Source organism: Chaetodon trifascialis, chromosome 24, assembly GCF_039877785.1.
Source record: "Chaetodon trifascialis isolate fChaTrf1 chromosome 24, fChaTrf1.hap1, whole genome shotgun sequence".
In the NCBI taxonomy this organism is placed as follows: Eukaryota; Metazoa; Chordata; class Actinopteri; order Chaetodontiformes; family Chaetodontidae; genus Chaetodon; species Chaetodon trifascialis.
This window is the reverse complement of record NC_092079.1, coordinates 9,612,507-9,631,440: the sequence shown is the minus strand read 5'-3', so window position 1 is coordinate 9,631,440 and position 18,934 is coordinate 9,612,507. Positions and strand designations below refer to the sequence as shown.

The 18,934-nt window shown below is 46.7% G+C and overlaps 1 protein-coding gene across 4 annotated transcripts; it reads left to right on the top strand.

The window, feature by feature from the left end:
• Positions 1-1,568: 1,568 nt before the first annotated feature.
• als2b (alsin Rho guanine nucleotide exchange factor ALS2 b) lies at positions 1,569-18,465 on the top strand. Of its 4 annotated transcripts, none has more exons than XM_070957675.1 (35): positions 1,569-1,696; positions 2,119-2,217; positions 2,635-2,780; positions 2,878-3,860; positions 4,124-4,451; positions 5,790-5,964; positions 6,103-6,199; positions 6,791-6,868; positions 6,949-7,170; positions 7,283-7,454; positions 7,552-7,741; positions 7,838-7,903; positions 7,981-8,143; positions 8,235-8,366; positions 8,478-8,606; positions 8,734-8,757; positions 10,977-11,047; positions 11,535-11,601; positions 11,684-11,886; positions 11,964-12,029; positions 12,130-12,228; positions 12,356-12,520; positions 12,663-12,774; positions 12,886-12,963; positions 13,062-13,198; positions 13,302-13,466; positions 13,563-13,680; positions 13,800-13,957; positions 14,075-14,191; positions 14,279-14,455; positions 14,530-14,587; positions 14,677-14,738; positions 14,938-15,087; positions 15,260-15,356; positions 15,628-18,465. In XM_070957675.1, exons 2-35 carry the CDS (start codon positions 2,198-2,200, stop codon positions 15,664-15,666), a joined length of 5,064 nt encoding a protein of 1,687 aa, XP_070813776.1. In that variant the 5' UTR covers positions 1,569-1,696; positions 2,119-2,197; the 3' UTR covers positions 15,667-18,465. The 4 variants fall into 4 exon arrangements, with proteins under 4 accessions (XP_070813776.1, XP_070813774.1, XP_070813777.1 ...); XM_070957673.1 differs by having other exon boundaries at positions 4,124-4,496; XM_070957676.1 differs by lacking the exon at positions 8,734-8,757.
• Positions 18,466-18,934: the final 469 nt, after the last annotated feature.

Genomic DNA, 18,934 nt, shown 5'->3' with positions numbered 1-18,934 from the left:
CTTATTTGTCTAACCTTTACTTGCATTTTCACACTGTTGCCACTTTAACTTAATTAAAATATCTTAAAGGAAGTTACTCATTGCGATCAAGATGTAAAAGTACCTCAAAAACGCACTTAAGTGCAGTACTTGAGAAAATGTACTAGTAATACGATAGTAATATAACACACTGCTACCTAACGATGTAATTAATAATTAATTTCTGAAGCTGTTACATAATTCAGTCTTTGCAGGCTGTCATGTGCTGACTGATGAAACATCCTATTGATTTACTAATGAGCACTCTACATAACAATGTGATTTAATCCAGCTTGTATGACTTTTCAGGCTATTTCATAATAAATACTTGGAATGTATAATTATTATCCTTGAGAGATTTTATGTGTCGGTTTTGCCATTAAGATCTCCATGAGAATTACCAGCCGTCTTTCCTCCAGTGCTTATCATACGATCCGTTCCACTTGCTTTAAATGATATTCTCATCACATCATACATTCATATCTAAATGTGTTGTTTTTCCCTGGACACCAGGCTGCAGCTCTCCATGGTGCTGAAATCATTTCCTGCCGCTGACTGTAAAGTCTGATTGTGTCAGAAAGCACATCTGTGGAGGCTGGAAATTTTTGGAAAAGTACTGCAGATATGAGAGAAAAAATATATAAAGGTCATTCTCAAAGGGCACTGTAATTAAAAATGGCATTTAATTGGTTTTCTGGCATTAAGTCTTTTAAAATCAACTCAACAAAATTACTGAAGATAAATACAAAGCTATATTCAAAGATAGATTCATGTATAAAGGACCAAAAGGGAAGTTCAAAAAACACCCAATTTCTCTCTCTTTCTCAGCTCTTTTCCCAAGATCACTCCACCAAGGTCAATAATCTCTCAGCTTCAGTCCGACCTCAGACTCTTTTTCTTGATTTTGTATGAAGTGGTGTCTTTGGTTTGAATACATCATTTCAGTCAGACATGCAAAGTGGTCAAATCAGCAGATTAAAGCGTTGACTTTGATTTGGTCCGCCATGCTCAGTGTGTGGAAATGACACCAGTCAAGGAGAAGTGGAGCAACTTCAATCAAAAGCTCATAATTCTTATTTACTTCCTCATGATTCTGAATTTGCATCTTATAATTGTGCTTTATAATCGCCTAATCATCTCAGTTTGACAGAAAGTCAAAGTTTTGACTCACCATGTTATTATTTCATCTTAATCGAACCATTTTGACTCAGCATGTGAAAAATGTAACTTACTATCCAACATTTTTTTTTATCATCTGAACATTTTCTGCAAATTCTGTTTGTCAGCAGAGGACATCAATGGTCACAACATCTAATCGATCAGTCAGTTCAATTCAATTCCCAGCTGACAGGTCAATTTACAGGTGCTTCCTTGTTTCTTTAGAAGCAGATAGCGTTGACACTCCTCGTGTAACGTGCTTATTGCAGCGTTGATGTTTGGGAGTGTACTACACCACTTTCGCCACCAGGTGGTACTGCGTCCGCATGGTTGTCGCTCGGTCTCGCTGCAGAGTAAGCCCTCTCGTACGGAGACGATCTTCGTCGTGAGCAGCGCCTCTCTGTGTCAACACCAGATGAGCAACAACCAGCAGCGGTTAGCTGCCAAACAAGTCAGTGGATGTGTAGTTTGCTTCCCTGTCTCAGTGAGCACCTCAGGGAGTGTTGTGTCAAGCCAGCTGGTAAGAAAAAAGAGTTTTTTTTATCCACGAAAATAAGGAAGAGTCACCTGTGCTTAGGGCTAGCGGGTTAGATAGTTAGCAGGACTGCTTAGCTAATGTTAGCTAGCAAGATTAACGTTAACACGGTAGCTACCAGCCAGAAACAGATGGAAACACCTGCCTGAGGTGGCAGGTAATGAATGCTCATGTTTGTGAGAAAATCGGCTTTGTTAGGTCGCCTACCAAAGACAGAAGTAAAGATTTAAAAGTCATGGAAGGGAAACTATAACTGTTTTCATTTCAGTTTTCATCTGGTCTTCCTTGTTGCAAGGATTTCTTGATTGGTTTTCCCCTAAAACTCAAGTTGACAGTCAGGCTCACATACTTCTGGTCATTTGTTTGGCAGCTCTCAGCTAATTAGGCGTGTTTTGTTTGACTTGCAGGTCTGTATTCAGGAATGACAGCAGTAGCAGCAGCAGCAGCCCTGAGTCTGACATGCTGATGGAGAAATAAACCCTACAGATGGAAACCCAGAGGAAGAGGTAGGTCCATCCACAAAAAAGTCCTGCAAAATAGGATTATTCTGCTCAACTGCTGCTCTGTGCCCACAGCTGTGATGTGATCACCATGTGACATCGCCCACGGATGGAGTTGTGCTCACTTCTGCTTTCACCCACAAAATATCTGTTGTTCGCATGTAATGCTGCGCAGGACGTGGGATGAAACAGCGGCTCAGGCTAAATGCTGGAGGCCATTGTCAGCCACACACTTCTCTTTTTGAAATCCAGTCATTTTACAGTTCTTCTTGTTTGAAGAGCGTGTTAGAAGCCGCCCAGGATGCATATGTGCCTTTTAAATGTAGAATGTTAAAGGGCAAGTGTGGTGCTTGACAACACAGCCCTCTGTGAACTGATGCGACTGAAGTGCTGCGATATGTTTCTAACTGATCCGTCTCTCAGCTCTGGGGACGACGGCGGTGGAGAGCGAGGCCTGCTCCACACCTGGAAGGGCTACTCTTGCAGTGTCACACCAGAAAGGCTGCTCCTCCCCCGGCCTGTCCTTCAGGTCGCCCTGGGCAGCCGGCATGGTGTCCTGCTGGTGGAAGGTAAGACTTCTTTAAACTTTTATCAGCGATGAGTGACTAGATGAGAAAACCTGCCGTGTTCCTCTTGGTTATTGTGCTGTTGCTGCTCCTGATTTAGGTGGGCAGGTGTACAGTTTTGGGGAGTTGGCGTGGAAGCAGAGTCAAGTGCCCGAGCCGGAGAAACCCACCCTGGAGAGCGCGCTCAGCGGCCAGCGGGTGGTCGCTGTTGCAGCTGGAAGCTTCCACAGCGGGGCGGTGACAGAGGATGGTGGCGTCCACATGTGGGGGGACAACGGCGCTGGCCAGTGCGGCTTGTCAGGCCTCAGCACAGTCCCCAACCCGACTCCGGTTGCTGTGGTGGACTCCGACACCAGCCCGCCTCAGACGGTCCCCGTGCTGGAGCTGGCCTGTGGGGAGCGGCACACCCTGGCGCTGTCGGCCCAGCGAGAGGTATGGGCGTGGGGCAGTGGGTCCCAGCTGGGCCTCAACGCCACCGTCTTTCCTGTCTGGAAACCACAGAGAGTTGAGCATTTGGCAGGCAGGTATGTGTTGCAGGTGGCCTGTGGCGCTTCGCACAGCCTGGCTCTGGTGCGCTGCCTGGGCCCTCAGGACATGCACCGGGCCCCTGTGGACAAATGCAGACAGTGTAACCAGCTGCTGTACACCATGACAGACAAAGAGGACCACGTCATCATCTCTGACGGTCACTACTGCCCCCTCGGTGTGGAGCTCACTGAGGATGGGGCCTTGCTGGAGGCGCCTGCTCCCACACCAGGGCTCAAAACATCCCCATCCGAGCCAGTCCTCCCCTCCCAGACCTCCACCTCAGAGTCCCTGGCACCTGCTAAAGGTGCTGACCCCTCCTCTGACCCCACTCACCATCAGGACTTGGTGAAAGAGGAGTCGGTCTTGGCTAACGGAGCACTGCCAGCCTCAGACTCTGACCCCTCGGCCCAGTCCAAAGCCGGTGCTGCTTCGGGGGCGAAGAGTTCACCCTATCCAGATGAGCAGGCTGTCAAAGACTACCTGAAGAAGCTGTCCGACAGCACGCAGGCTGAGCAGACGGCGAAGACGATGGCTGGAGGGCTGCACACTCTGCTGGTGAGTCATGTGCTGCTGATCTGTCTTTAACAGTCAAAAACACCCCGCTTCCCTTCAGTCATTCATGTGTGGTGTCACTGTGGCTTTGTGATCTGCCTCCATTAGTATTTCTTTTTTATTTGAACGTCAAAAAGTTGTGAATCCAAACAGGCTCTACTTTTATTAATGCAGCACTCTTACAGATCTTATAGTACCCAGACTCCTCTGCTGCTCTCTTTTTACACCTGTGTGTTTATGCGTATCTCTGTTTGCTCTTCCTCCAGCCCTCAGCAGGAGGCCTCACCTCCTCCACCCCCGGCTCCACGCTCAACAGCCTGGTGGCCTCCTGCGCTTCGGCGGTGGGCGAACGGGTCGCGTCCACCTATGAGGCCTTATCCCTCAAAAAGATGATGAACTTCTACCTCCCCTCGGGAGCGGCGAGGGCCAGCGGGTCGGCGGGGCTCACGGGCGTCGTGGGCGACAACACGGCAGAGCGCGTCCGCCAGGAGGACTCCACGCAGGCCAAGAAGAGCTCCAGCACGGGGGACATCCGCGAGGAGGAGGCTGAAAGCCTGCGGCGCCGCCTCTCGCTTCCAGGACTCCTCTCACAGGGTAGATACGCTGCTCACCTCTTATCCTCCTCCTATGCCCTGCTGCGTAAGTACGCCTCGCGCATGTGCTGGTTGGTGTCAGTCTGCGTGTTTGGCTTCCTCATCCAGCTCGTGAGCACGGCAAAGGCTTGTCTTTGTGAGCCTCCGTCACCTGCAGCTCAGCGTCACCTGCATGGAGTTGGACACAGGAAGTGGCAAATGTTGTTTTGTCCGACCAACAGCCCAAAATTTGAAGAGCTTTAGTTTACAAAACAGAGAGAAAAGCAGACATTTTGATGAGAATATTACATTAAAGATTATTTGATAATTAAGACGGACTGGACTCAAATTTTCTCATTAGAGTTTCAAATAAAGATGCATTGCTCCTTCTCTCTTGCAGGGCAATCAGGAGTATTTGACAGTAAAGAAGCATCACGTTTGAATAGTTGGCATTCAAGATTTTAAATCTTTTGGCATCTTTGTTCAAAGTCCAGCTACATTAATTAACTATAAAGGAAAGTAGCTCTTAAATCCACTCAAGCATGCGACTCCCAGGACAATAACTTGTCCCAAGACGGGTAGGAGAAAATAAGTCATAGTTCTCCAAAAGGAGCAATTTTGCCAAAAAATGCCTCTCTGGAAACAGCTAATTGTGATCCAGGACGTCAGCTTAGTGCATGTGAGTGCCACTCATCTGAGCCGGGTCAGGCATCTGAATGGTCGCCTTTGTGTGATTAAAAACGCTGAGGAATGCAGGTTGATGTTTAGCCTCCAGCCTCACAGAGTTTTTCCACTGATCAGGCGAACGCTGGAAGGATTTAGCAGATTTAATCAAGCAGAATGGAGGTTTTTTTTGGGTGTGATTAAGGGAGGTTTATCAGATAACTTCTGTGCAAACCCAAAGAGGAATAAGCATGTATAGAAAACAGATGGACTTTGACTGTCTGTCTTTCCCAAATAAATAAATGACGTTCAGGCACAACAAAGTGCTCTCTGGGAAAAACAAGTCGATCTCTCTGCTTGGCCTCCTGAGTCTCGCTTCCTGTCTCAGTGTTTGTTCTGTCTGCTGCTTGCAGGCTCCTCCTCATTATTTGTCTGCTGTGTGGAAGCATGTGTTTGACATGACTTGGCTGATGTGAGCTGATGAAAGTCACCGCCGCCTCCGTGCAGCCATATTTTTGTTTCGATAGCACGCATTGATTTCTTCTGCCGAACTTTGAACCTGAGATTCATTCAGGTCGAGGTGCTCCTTTAAAAACATGCACATTTTCAGTGATTTGAGCGTTGTGGTGAAATATCCGGCACTGGGGGGAAAAAGGAAGAGATTTTAAGGGATACTGGTCTGTCTGTGCACCCACAGTGTCGCCACGGCTGCTGAGGAAAGCCGGCCGTCCGAGGCCGCGTGCAGTCGCCCTCACCCCGCTGGGAGGGCCGGTCCCTGAGGCCCAGGAGGTGTTTCCCACCCTGCAGACGGAGGTGTGGAGCTGGGGCCAATGCGAGCACGGACAGCTGGGACATGGAGACAGTCTGGCCAGGTAGGAGGACGTCCCCTCACACTGCATCTGTCAGTGAGCTTTCAGACTGGTATGAAGTCTGCCACCTCACCAGCAGATGGCACTAAATGCTCCACACTGATTCTTCATCTATGTAGTCATTGTTGCATTTGATTGCAGACTGCAGCCGCTGTGCATCAAGAGTCTGAACAATAAGGAGGTGGTGCGAGTGGCGGCCGGCGCTCATCACTCCCTCGCTCTGACCGCTCAGTCTCAGGTCAGTCAGCGACTTCGGTCACAGCGCCGCTATTTTACCTTTCAAAAGTTGAATGTTTTTTGCCTTTATGCTTCAAAAGGAGTCATTTTTCTTTTTGTATTTGGACAAAAACAGATTTTTAGCATCACAGCTAACAGCTAAAGCAGCTGAACAAAAGACTTTTCAACTTAAGTCCAGCCTTTTATTTGAATCTATCCTCTGGCTCAGCTTGGACTACTCTGATGAACCTCTTAAAGCTTTGTTTCTTCCCAAAAAAGCTTCAGGCCTTCAGTCTCAGAAAGCTCAGTGACATCTGGTGGTTTGTGTGAATCACAGCCCTTTGAGACCGGGGCCACAACACCACAACATGCGCTGCTCTTATAGTTTCAGTCTGTGTGTTATCTATTGAATCTGTACTGCTGGTGTTCATAAATACTGCAGTTAATGCACACATTATTGTGCAATATGTTACAGTGAAAGAATGAAGAAATGTTGAAAAAGCCTTCATATGAATGACTTTTGTTAACATAAAACAAATGACAAATTAAGTTGCAAGAGAATCCCTGATTTTTCCATTAACCACTGTGTGTCTCTGTGTGCACCTTCTTCCAGGTGTTTTCATGGGGATGTAACAGCTGTGGTCAGCTTGGACACATGGAGTCCCCCAGCACTGTCCCACGCCTCGCAAAGGTGAGGAAACCCCCCTCACACACTCATAAATGCACAGAAATTTATGAATGGTCATGAGCTCGTGTTCCTCCCTGCTTCAGCTGTCAGAGGGGATCCGGGTTTGGGACGTAAGCGCCGGAGAGAGACACTCCCTCCTGCTCGCAGACGGAGACTGCATCCAGCCCATCATTTATTACAGTGGACAGCAGGTGAAGGAGGCGGAAGAGGGCCACGGCAAGGAGGCGGAAGGAGGAGAGGAAGAGGAGCAGCGGGTGGGGGGAGGCTACACCCAGCAGCCTGTGCTGCTGCCCTTCTGCATGAATGTAAGGACAGAGGCTCTGAGGCTAATACCCACAGCATAAGAGAAATCTAAAATGAAAGGAAACGTGTGTGTGTGTGTGTGTGTGTGTGTGTGTGTGTGTGTGTGTGTTCCAGCTGCGTTACGTGAGCAACGTGTTTGCGGGCGGCCAGCGGTGCGTGGCGCTCTCGGACAGGAACGTGATGGGCTTCATCGCCAGCCTCCACGAGCTGGCGTCAGCCGAGAGGAAGTTCTACTGCAAGATGTGCAACATCAAGACGCAGATAATACGCCCCCTGCTGGAGCTGGGTAAGAGTGACACATCAGGACAAAAAAGACCAGCACGAATGTTTGAATCGTCGCTGTTTTTGTGATTTCCTTCTGTTTGTGTGCCGTCCTTCTCCAGAGTCTCTGAGCTCAGCCCTCGGCCAGGTGACCCTCGGGCTCCTGCAGACTCTGGCGGGACGATTCAGCATCTTGTGTCACCTCACTGGGCAGCACGCTGCCAGCCTCACTGCCAACCTGCGGCGAGGCCGCGACGTCAAAAGCCTGCTCATCCTGGACCACACCGGCATCTTCCTCGACTGTTACCACGAGTATGTGCTTGATAAGAACAAACCGCAAATTTGAATGTTTGTAGTCTTTAAACAGGAGATTTAACTTTGCACGCTTGTCTCTTCGTCATTGCTCAGGTACTGCAGCGATGTGGGCAACTTCCAGGTGATGGGAGGTTTCCAGAGCCTGACCAAACCCTCACTGTGAGCGCTCATCAACACACACACAAATCAAGGTGCTGTGACTCAAACTCACAATGACGGTCGTTTTTTCTTTGAAGGGATTTCTTTGGGAAGAGTCCCGAGCTGCTCCAGAAGCTGTCGGAGTGCAGCGAGGAGAACCCCGCCATGGCCGACCTCCTGGTGGCTCTCTTCTACCTCCCAACTCGCCACCTGCACGAATACGGCCGGCTGCTGCTCAAACTGGCCACATGCTTTGAAGTGGTAGGTGAAACAAGCCTACAGTCGCGCATGATGTAGATGTTAGAAAACCACACTGCATACTTCATGGTAATACTTACATGTGTGTCGTCAGTCCTCCACTGACTACCAGAGGCTGCAGGACAGCTGCTCCAGGTTTGAAGCTTTGGCCCTCCAGCTCAAGAGGAAAAAGAAGGACGCCGACTACACCTTCCATTTCTGGAAGAGCTTCCCTGGCAAAATGACGGTAAACCCGCTGACCGCATGCGTTCCTCTTCATTACCGCCGAACGTATCCTTCACACTGAGGTGTCACATGGTGTCGCCTGCAGCTGAATGGTGTCATTGTGTACCGTCAGGACTCGCTGAGGAAGCCTCACCGCCGGCTGATCTGCGAGAGCAGCAACAAAGCTCTGACCTTGCAGAACGCTGGGAGGTTCTCCGTCAACTGGTTCATCCTTTTCAACGACGCTTTGGTTCATGCGCAGGTCAGCCCCGCACACACGCTCACACACTTTTTATCACCTCTTTCACTCTTATGAAGCCGCCCGTATTTCAGACTCTGTAACTTGGTGTGTTTCAAGCGTTTGTATGTGCTTGCCTCCGTGCTGTCAGGGCGTGGCGCCTTATAAAAATCTTGTAAGTATGCAGCCAGAAGCTAATGTCAGCGCAGCAACCCGTGCTCTCCCCCGTCCCACTTCCTTTTCTTCTGTATGTGTGTGTGTGTGCGTGTGTGTATGAAGGGCTTAGGGCTCTGTGTCATAGGATTCAGCCCTGTTGGAGCTGATTCACGCTCAACATCACGACAAACACACACTCCTGGAAAGCAGGTCATAGCTAGGCTTGAATCAGGCACCAAAGTAAGAATGAGGATGTGCTAATGATGCACAAATGTTAATACAAATATTTCAGAGACACAGTTTTGTCCCTGGAGCGAACATCATCTAAACGAGGGTTTAGCAATACAGATAAAATCCAATTACTTCCTTGATTCATTTTCTTTCTTCCTTTTTATCTTCTTCCTTCCTTTTGTACTTCTTTACTTTCTTTCCTTTCTTTTTATCTTTCTTTCTTTCCTTTCTTTTTTCTTCCTTACTTCATTTTTACCATTGTCCTTCCTTCTGTACTTCCTTTCCTTCTTTGCTTTCCTCCTTATTTCCACCTGTGCTTCTTTCTTTTTTGTTTCCTCTTTACATCATCAGCTGCCGCATACTTTTTTAGAAAATCAGTTGTCTGCACATTAAATACCTGACAAATCCAGGTACTTGCTCTGAAACACTAGTTTACTGTAGGTGCACTGCTCATTGAACATATCCGATGATACCCAGCCCTATCCCCACCATCACCCTCTGCCTGCTGAGGGAAACTGCATGGAAGGATGAACCGACTGCAACCAAGGCTCAATGGGTTTAATGCATTTTTAAGGTGCTCTTCTCATACATTACTGTTCCTTTTCTGCATATTGTCACATTGCAGTTGTCAAAATCCAGCTTGAAACCCTAAATGAAAATATTTAGCCTTTTTTCCGCCATCTTTTCTGCACAGCAGTTCTTTCCTGTTGAAGCCTTGGTTTTTCCTGTTGGTTCACGACTGGCGCAGGATTGGAAAGGATAAAATGAACCGCTGATGGCATCACATAATCAATCTTTCAAGGATATTTACTCGAGTAAAAATACTGTCCTTTCAAATCCACCAACAGTTTCTGGTTCACTTTTCCAGGGCAATTTCCTTCCCGTCTGTCCCTGCCTGTCTCCCTTTTCTCAGTTTTTCTCGGTCTTTTAATCCCGTGGTTGCACATTTCAGTCCCGCTGCTCCCTGAACTTCTGTCAGTGTCCAAAGAAACAAAGTCATTCTTTCCCTCATTTCTTTCTTTACTTCCTTTGTACGTTGTTTACGTCCCTTTTTAATGTTTATCCTTACTTCCCTTTATCTTCACTTCCTTTAATTCCTTCCTTACTTTGTATCTCCTCCTTGCCTCCTTACATCCTTTCTTGTTCTTCATTTCCTTCTTACATTCTTTCTTTCTTTACTTTCTTTTTGTATGAATGAGAAGCAGGGTGTTGATGTAGAGCGTGCAAGCTCAGCTGTTAACACATCTGGCATACCTTAAATCATTACCTACTTACTTATTTGCTTCCTTTGCTTCTCTTTTACCTCCTCCTTTTGTTCTTTCCCCAGACTACCTCCCCCTCTTCCTTTTTTCTTTCAGTTCTCTCTTCTAGTCGACACCATTGTTTTGTACATTTCAATCCTGCTCCTTCCTGACAGCTTCCTTTTCTATGTCCTTTTTACTTCCGTCTCTGCTTTTCGTCCTTCCTCTGTACTTCCGTATTCTTTACTTCTTTTGTATTTTCTCCTTTACTTCACTTCTTTCTTCTTGTTTACTTTCTTCTTTTTACTTCCTTTCTTTCTCCACGTCCTTCCTTTACTTCCTCCAACCATATAAATAAGGCTGAGGTGTAAACATTAAACAGTAGCAGGGAGGAAAGTATGCTGCTGCTCGACGAGGCTCAAGTATATCATTTGTCTTCTCCATGTGTGAGTCAGGAAATTGCCATTAGTTTTCCTCTCTCGGTCTTCCTTTTTACTTCCTTCCTTCCAGTCGCCTGCTTGTAGAATTGTTGCAATGTTATTTTCCCCAGCATTTTTCTTGTTAGTGATAAGAAACCTGCTTTGAGAGAATGCTGTAACTCACTTCCTGTTCATATGTCATAAGATTTATGATGTTTGCTGTTTCTTTTCCTTTCCAAACACTCACCTTCCCCTTCTTTCTTCTCTCCTCATTTTTCCCTGAATTCCCATTGCACCCTCCCTCTTTCCTTTCCATCCGCCATGCTTGTTACTCTCATGTCCTCCAGTTCTCCACCCATCATGTGTTCCCTTTGGCTACGCTTTGGGTGGAACCGATCCCAGAGGAGAACACCGGCCTGTAAGTCTGCTCAAACACAGCGTCGTCTACTGAAAAATAACTTCCAAAAATGTTAAAATGCATTGATGTATTGGAATAGTTGTTACTTCATCTTCATCTTAATAATCACACTCATTGTCTCACTTTATTAGGTACACCTGTACAGTCTGAGTGAATCCAATGCAGCTGCTCTGCCATAAAGGCGACTTTTATGATGCTTATAATGCTCAATTTTTAGTTAATTTTAATTCCAGAAATTGAGCTTTTGAATGGAATTGTCTCATTTTGTTGTGTTTAGTCATTTTAAATAGTTCTTTATCTGTTTCTTACCTCTGTTCTAATGTGAATATTCATATCTCTGTCTCATCACTTCTTCACTTCCTTTCTTCCCACCCTTATTTTAATTTCCTGCTTTACTTTTCTTCCTTTTTTCCTTCTTTGCTTTCTTCATTTCTTTCTTTACCTCCTTCTACTGTGTTTTTCAATGTGTGCGTGCATGTGCGTGCAGATATGGGTTAAAGGTCATCACACCAGAGGAGACGTTCACCCTTCTGGCCTCCTCTCCGATGGAGAAGGTAGGTCTCAAAACTGCATTTCCACCTCAAATGGACTGGACCGTTGCCTTTTCCTTAAAAGCGTGCATGTGTTGGTTGCTAGGCCAAGTGGCTTCGCTCCATCAACCAGGCGGTGGACCAGGCCCTGAGTGGGGCGGGGCAGGACCCAGGTACAGTTAGCTCAGGGTCTGGGCAAAAGCTGGAGCCTCCCATCTCCAGGACGGCCTCCTACACTTTTTATAAGGACGGACGGCTGAAAGAGGCGACATACGAAGGACGCTGGCTCGCCGGGAAGCCCAACGGCAGGTAGGACACACGCTCCCTGCAGTTTGATTGGATATTTAGAGTATTGATTTGTCAGAATGATTGATCATGTTTTCCAGGGGAGTTTTAAAATGGCCTGATGGGAGAAAATACACAGGGTCGTTCAAGAACGGACTGGAAGATGGGTGAGTGCTGGCTGCCGACATCATGTCGTGTTCTCGATGAGGCAGGTGGTTGTGAGCTGCTGCGTGTGCGTCGTTCTCATGCGTTTATGTGTTTGTGCAGCTTCGGTGACTTTGTCGCTCCCAATAAGACGCTTAACAAGAACGATCACTATCAAGGTCAGTGGAAGGATGGCAAAATGCACGGCCTCGGGACATACAGGTGAGTGTGGATGAAAAGATTTTGGGACTGTATTGTCCATATTGTGGGACGGGACAATGATCAGGGCAAAGCTGCAGCTGATTCGTTGCTTGCATGAAGAGAATAAACGTCCTCCGTCTGTCTGCAGCTACGCCAGCGGTGAAGTTTACGATGGATCCTTCCAGGACAGCATGCGACACGGCCACGGCATGCTGCGCAGCGGCAAGCTCAATACCTCCTCCCCCAGTGTCTTCATTGGCCAGTGGCTGCAGGACAAGAAGACCGGCTACGGTGTCTTCGACGATATCACAAAGTACGCTCACGATCTCTGTCGGACAAGTTACGGCTGTTTCTGGAGTCTAACTTCAGTGTGGTGACATTTTTCTTCCATGCCAGATTTGCTGATCGATTTCTTTTGTCTGTTTTGTTTCCGTGTTTGTCTGTTTTCCATCCAGAGGCGAGAAGTACATGGGCATGTGGCAGGACCACCAGCGGCAGGGCACCGGGGTCGTCGTCACTCAGTTTGGTCTGTACTACGAAGGAGCCTTTAAAGATAACAAGATGATGGTGAGCACGCCTCACTTTGATTTTAGTCATGTTTTGTGTGTTTTTTAAAACAAATCTGAGAAGAAATGAGAAGAATCAGAAGGAAATGAGTTGTTTCCTGTCTTTTTTCAGGGCACTGGGATCCTCCTGTCAGAGGACGACACCACGTACGAGGGGGAATTCTCTGACGACTGGACCCTCAGCGGAAAGGTGAAGAAGAAAGCCGAGTGTCATCTTTGACTCTGAGCTCAACTCAACTTAAACCTCTTAAGCCTGACTTCTGAATGATCTGATTGGCTCTCTCACAGGGCGTTCTCACCATGCCAAACGGTGACTACCTGGAGGGCTCCTTCAGTGGCGAATGGGGCTCCGGCCTCAAAGTGGCGGGGTCCTACTTTAAACCACACATGTTCGACACGGACAAAGAGAAGACCCGGGCTGCTGTGTAAGCTCAGAGCGTCCCTAACGTCCACAAATCCAACACAGCTTTGGCTTTTTATGATGCTTAGTTTACACACTGTGTGTATGCTTTGTGTGTGATGTGGCAGGAAGCTGGGGCGTCTGTGTGTGTGCGCGGAGGATAAGTGGCAGTCGGTGTTTGAGGAGTGTTGGAACCAGCTGGGCTGCGAGGCGCCGGGTCGGGGAGAGCACTGGAAAGCCTGGGAGAACATTGCCGTGGCCCTCACCACCAGCCGACGACACATCCAGGACAGGTGCAAGAATTATCTGTTTACGGCCAACTTTAAAGGGTGACGTTCAGCGTTTCAGCTGGTTATTTGTGAGAATTTCTAACATATTTGTTTTGTCAGTCCGGAGATGTTGTCTCGGAGTCACAGCAGAACCCTGGAGAGTCTGGAGGTCATCCCGCAGCACGAAGGGCAGATCACCATGGAGAGATATCACACCATCCGCCTCTACCTCATCAAGGTAAACCTGCAATCCTGAGGACGTTTGTGTCCTCTTATACACATTCTGCACGTCTTCTCATGTAAATCAAATGGGAAGCAGTCAGAACATGTACCCATAATTTTCTCTCCTTCCTCCAGGCGTGTGACACCCCCCTCCACCCGCTGGGCCGGCTGGTGGAAACCCTGGTGGCGGTCTACAGGATGACCTACGTGGGTGTTGGAGCGAATCGCCGGCTGCTGCCTCAGGCTGTCAACGAGATCAAGTCTTACCTCAGTTGCATCTTCCAAATCGTCAGGTAGTTTGGCGATCATCTGCCCGTAACTTCATTTCATATGGATGCACAGCAAGGCCATTGGCTGAGGCAGAATTTCTGCTTTTCATCAGTTTGTGTGTGCTCTTGAATGCTCTGTAGGTTCCTCTTCCCAGACCTGCCAGAAGAGGGCGGTCTAATTCCAGAGCCCACCACCAACCTCCAGGACAAGAAGGAGCCAGGCGCGAGCGATGCCCCGCTGGATTCACCAAAACCTGGGTAAAGATCTGGCAGTGTCCCCCTGAAGCTTTGGTGCTCCTCAGGGGTCATTCAGGTGACACTCGCCTCTCGTTTGTGTCTCCTCAGCCGTGTGGTGAGCAGCCTGGCTCTGCTGCTTCCCGTCCTCCTGCCTCGTCTCTACCCGCCACTCTTCACCCTCTACGCTCTGGACAAGGAGCGAGAGGACGACGTCTACTGGGAGTGTGTTCTCCGCCTCAACAAGCAGCCCGACCTGGCCCTGCTGGCCTTCCTGGGCGTCCAGCAGTAAGTCACAAGCCGAGTTTGGCTTCATTTCATGTTTTGCAATCAAACAATGACTCTGTTTCTCCCCCCCTCAGAAAGTTCTGGCCTGTTTCCATTCCCGTCTCTATGCCTGCACTCGGGGAAAAGCAGCAGGTGCGCTTTAGTTGTTTGCTCTGTCACACATTTGATTGTCTCTAATGTAAGTGATTCATTATTTGTTCTGGCCTGTGTGTCTCCTCCAGGTCCTCTCCAGCACCAAGGACGCCTGCTTCGCCTCTGCAGTGGAAACACTACAGCAGATCAGGTACAGCATCACATGGAAGACACTGCATTTGATTGCTAAAACAAACAGGACCAAAAAGGCAAAAAACCTTTGTTTGCAAGGTTCAAGGTTCCTTTCATTCAGGAAATGCAGCTGCAGCTCCTTCCATGCTGCACACTCTGAAAGAAGCTCTCGAGCAATAAACTCTAATCCTAAATCAAGTTTCCTTGTTGGCTTGCAGCACGACGTTCACCCCGTCAGACAAGCTGCAGGTGATCCAGCTCACCTTTGAGGAGATCACTCAGGAGGTTCAGTCGCTGCTCAAGCAGGACTTCCTGTGGTCGATGGACGATCTTTTCCCCGTCTTCCTCTACGTGGTGCTGCGTGCACGGTCAGCCGTAATCCAAACACATTTACGCACAATGTATTTTAGACAGAATGAATAATTAATTGAAAATTTTGGTTTGTTTTTTTTATTAGAAATGTTGATCTCAGTGAGGGAAATCCCCAAATCAAATGACACTCATCAAACAGATTTTCTGCTTTTCTGTTTGTTTCCTCAGAATCAGGAACTTGGGGTCAGAGGTCAGTCTGATCGAAGACCTGATGGACCCCTATGTTCAGCACGGAGAGCACGGCATCATGTTCACCACACTCAAGGTAACACACGAATAAAGTTTAAACCAAAACCGCCAAAATCCAAAGTAAGTAAATGATTCAGTAAATAAATTAATATGCCGTTTGATGCACCAGAAATAATATCATTTTTCCTCTGTATATTTCCAAACTTATTTTGTTCCCGGAGGGTCAAAATTTCAATTTTCAGGACTTTGGAAATTGTCCAAAAATGCAGGAGAAAAAGGATGAGCATGAATAAAATCATGATGTGGGATCTTTATGTGTTTTATCTGTGTGGCTTCTCCAACTCCAGGCTTGTTACTACCAGATCCAGCATGAGAAGATCACTTAAGACGAGCGCGCCGTTGCTTCCTCAGTGATCCGCGCGCTGCCGTCCCGCCTAACACCACAGCCAATCACAGTGCCGGGATCAACCGGGCTTCAGGGTGATGCACGCAGCGACCAATTGGAAGCAGAGGATCATATGAACAGGTTGCCGGCAGCTCCATCTGCTGCTGTTGTGGAGGCGGGACCACCTCCCCCTCTCTGACACTCACACACACACACAGAGATGATGAAGGTGCACATGTGAATATTGTTGGTGTTACACTGCCAGAGATGAGCCACTTCACACCGTCCAGTGTTACAGCAGTGAGACTGACTGACTGAAGCTTCATACGAGTGTTTTTTATTCAGTGCCAATGAGAGTGCTTCGTTCTCTGCTTTCTCGGACCTGTTTTTTCCTTCAGGGGGATCCAGACTTTCCTTTTCAGCCCTCGGTGTGCACGATCGTTTCTTGTTGTTCACCCGATGCTGACATGAAGAAAACTGACATGACAAGGAAAGCTGGCTTTATGAAACTGACACTTTTTATTTCGTGTTGATCATCTGACTCAGCAGTATTACAGCTGGTTTCTTTAACCCAAAAAACACACTTTGTCATGTGACACATAGGTGAGATTTAAGTTTCATCAGGCGTGTTTCCAAACGCAGTTTTTCTGGTTTCATGAAAGAAAAGGCTTCCCCATGTCCGATGAAAGACCAGCTCACATCGCTTCCCTGAGCTTTCTGTGGGAACCATAGAGGCTAGTTTACAGCTAGCTTTCATACCGTAATAATACAAAACACACCATGTGCAGCATGCTTTAGGTAAATGTAAAGTGACTTGGCTACAACTCTGAATGATGCTAATACTCTCCACTTACACCAGCTGGCAGGTGAACGCAGTTAAACTTAGTGAGTGGCTAAATTAGCCGACTCTAACACCATCTTTGGCAGCCAAACAGCTACTCCAGCTTTCCTTTTTAAGACGCCGTGCTGCTGGTTGGAGAGTGACGGTTTTCTGTGGGACAGCTCATCACCAGGACTTGTTTCTGACGCTGAACATCTTTTTTCCGGATGCACACTTTGACCCTGACAGTAACATTAGTTTGCCAGCTTTAACAGAGACTGTGATGAAGGTAAATCGTAGAACCTTAATGCAAAACCAGGCTGGGAAAATTGCCTCTTTTTAAAGCTTCAAAAAGCCAAGTGAAGTGAAGAGAAAATGTTGTTTCCTGGACAATCTCAGAGGCTTGTGTGTGTTTCTGAGCCAAGTTTTCAGCATAATGAACACTGACAGGTCTGCAGAGTCTGATTGGTATCCAAACACTACTGTTCAGTAAAAAAATATGCATCTTTAAAGTGAAAATTCAATATTTCAGATCCTTTATATGTTGCAAAAAAATCTTCTTTTCATGCTGAATGAAGCATTTAAAAACTGACAAATGCACATTTTGGATATGCATGTTCTTTTTTTGTTTTGTTTTGTTTTATCGGACAGCAAGTTTCCTGCCTAATGTGCTCCTGTTGTGCTTTGTGGTGTTGTGACCTGCAGTCATCCGTAATCTTTCTTTCATTTAACCCCACTGACATCCAAAGAAAAGAAAGCTTGTGTTGTCTTCTTGTGTATAACAGTGTTCATTGCAGAGAGTGAGAGAAACTCGCCACCAGATCTTAAAATCGGCTCATCTGTAAAATAAGTCAACGTTTGGGCGATGCTTCATTTTCAGGTTTTCCTGCTGCAGGTGGTGTTTCAGCAGGGCCGCCCCCTGAATGCAAACGCTGTTTTTATAGAAAAGCTGATTCTGCGCGCCATCTGTTAATGCTAACTGTTCTTTTTTTAAAACCGTTCACAGCACAAACCGTCAGACATTGTTGCTTATTTGAGATTTGCGTCACACAAGCCAGTCTATTAAAGGGCTTAAGAGGGGATTCAGAGGATGACCGAGCCTTTTCTTTTAAATATCATGGCTTTTGTTTCCTCAGATGGTTAAAACAGCTGAAAAGCCAGTGGATCAGAGGCCTGAGGGAGTAATTTTGGGGAAGCTGCTGTCTTTCCCTGCAGGATTTTGAAAACCCGGCAACAGAAAATTAGATCCTGAATTTAAAGCTATTGTTACGCTGCACGTAAAGGTGGAGGTTGGAGGTTGGAGGTTGGATGCATGCATTGCTGAGGCTTTTGCAAATGAATTAAAACAATTAGGATCAAACTCCATTTAATAACGCTCTTCCACGCCTGGTCAGGAGCTCTTGTTACTGCTGAGACCGTATGTGCCTGACGCTCAGACAAGCGAAGCAATATTGTCTTCAGAACTGACCAACTAATTCCCAAAAGACCTCACTTTAGGCAAGGAGGAAACACATTATTTTGTCCACCAGAGACGGTTCTTTAAATGAGTGCGCTGTGAACTTACAATTCATGGTTTTCTGTTTCAGTGTTCTCACTCTCCTGACCTGCACACCAAACTACAGAGGCAGGACGTGACATTTTGTTGTAATGGTTAAACATGAAGTGCTGTTTTGAATCCAGCTGAATGACTGTAAATGCAAACTGAAGATAATGTTCATAAGCTCATGTCGGTGTTCATGGTTTAAACCCTGCGCGGACGGTGAAGTTTCTCTTCCTCAACAGCTGTTTACTATGAAAATGCCACACACAGGTCATACTGTTGCCCTGTGTGTAAAATCAGTGGTTTTGTCAATGGACTTTGGTGTGGATGTGTTGACATTTTGTGTTTCAGCTGGCTGACTCTCACCTGTGTCTTTTACATGATGTCAAATGTATTGTACCTTTAAATGATAACAGAGGGCAATAAACTCATTTGATGGACGTTGCTAACGAATCTGCTCCCACAGTTTAATGTGGTTGGGAAAATTCATTATTTTTCTGAAAAAAACTAATACAGGAAAGAAAGCAAAGGAAATTTCCTCCAGGTGGGAATTTATAGAAATAACTTAAGAAATAACTGAAGTCCAATGCAGGTGAGTGGATCTTCATTTTGAATGTTTCTTTTAACAGATCTCTTTACATGTCAGTGTGTCAGTGCACAGAATGGCATTACTGCAGCTCTCTGAATCAAAACAGTGCAGCACTGTGGCATCATGGGAATTGTTGTCATCTGACTTGAGGCAGAAACCTTCAGGGAAGAGGTACATCTTCAAGTTTTATTCGTATTCAAAACACACTTGTACAATTTTATAATATCACCAACATGTTGGAAAAATACCTAAATATACTTCAAATGAAGTGAAAATAAAGTACACTTTAATGAATAGTGTATTACAAAGAACTTAAAAAT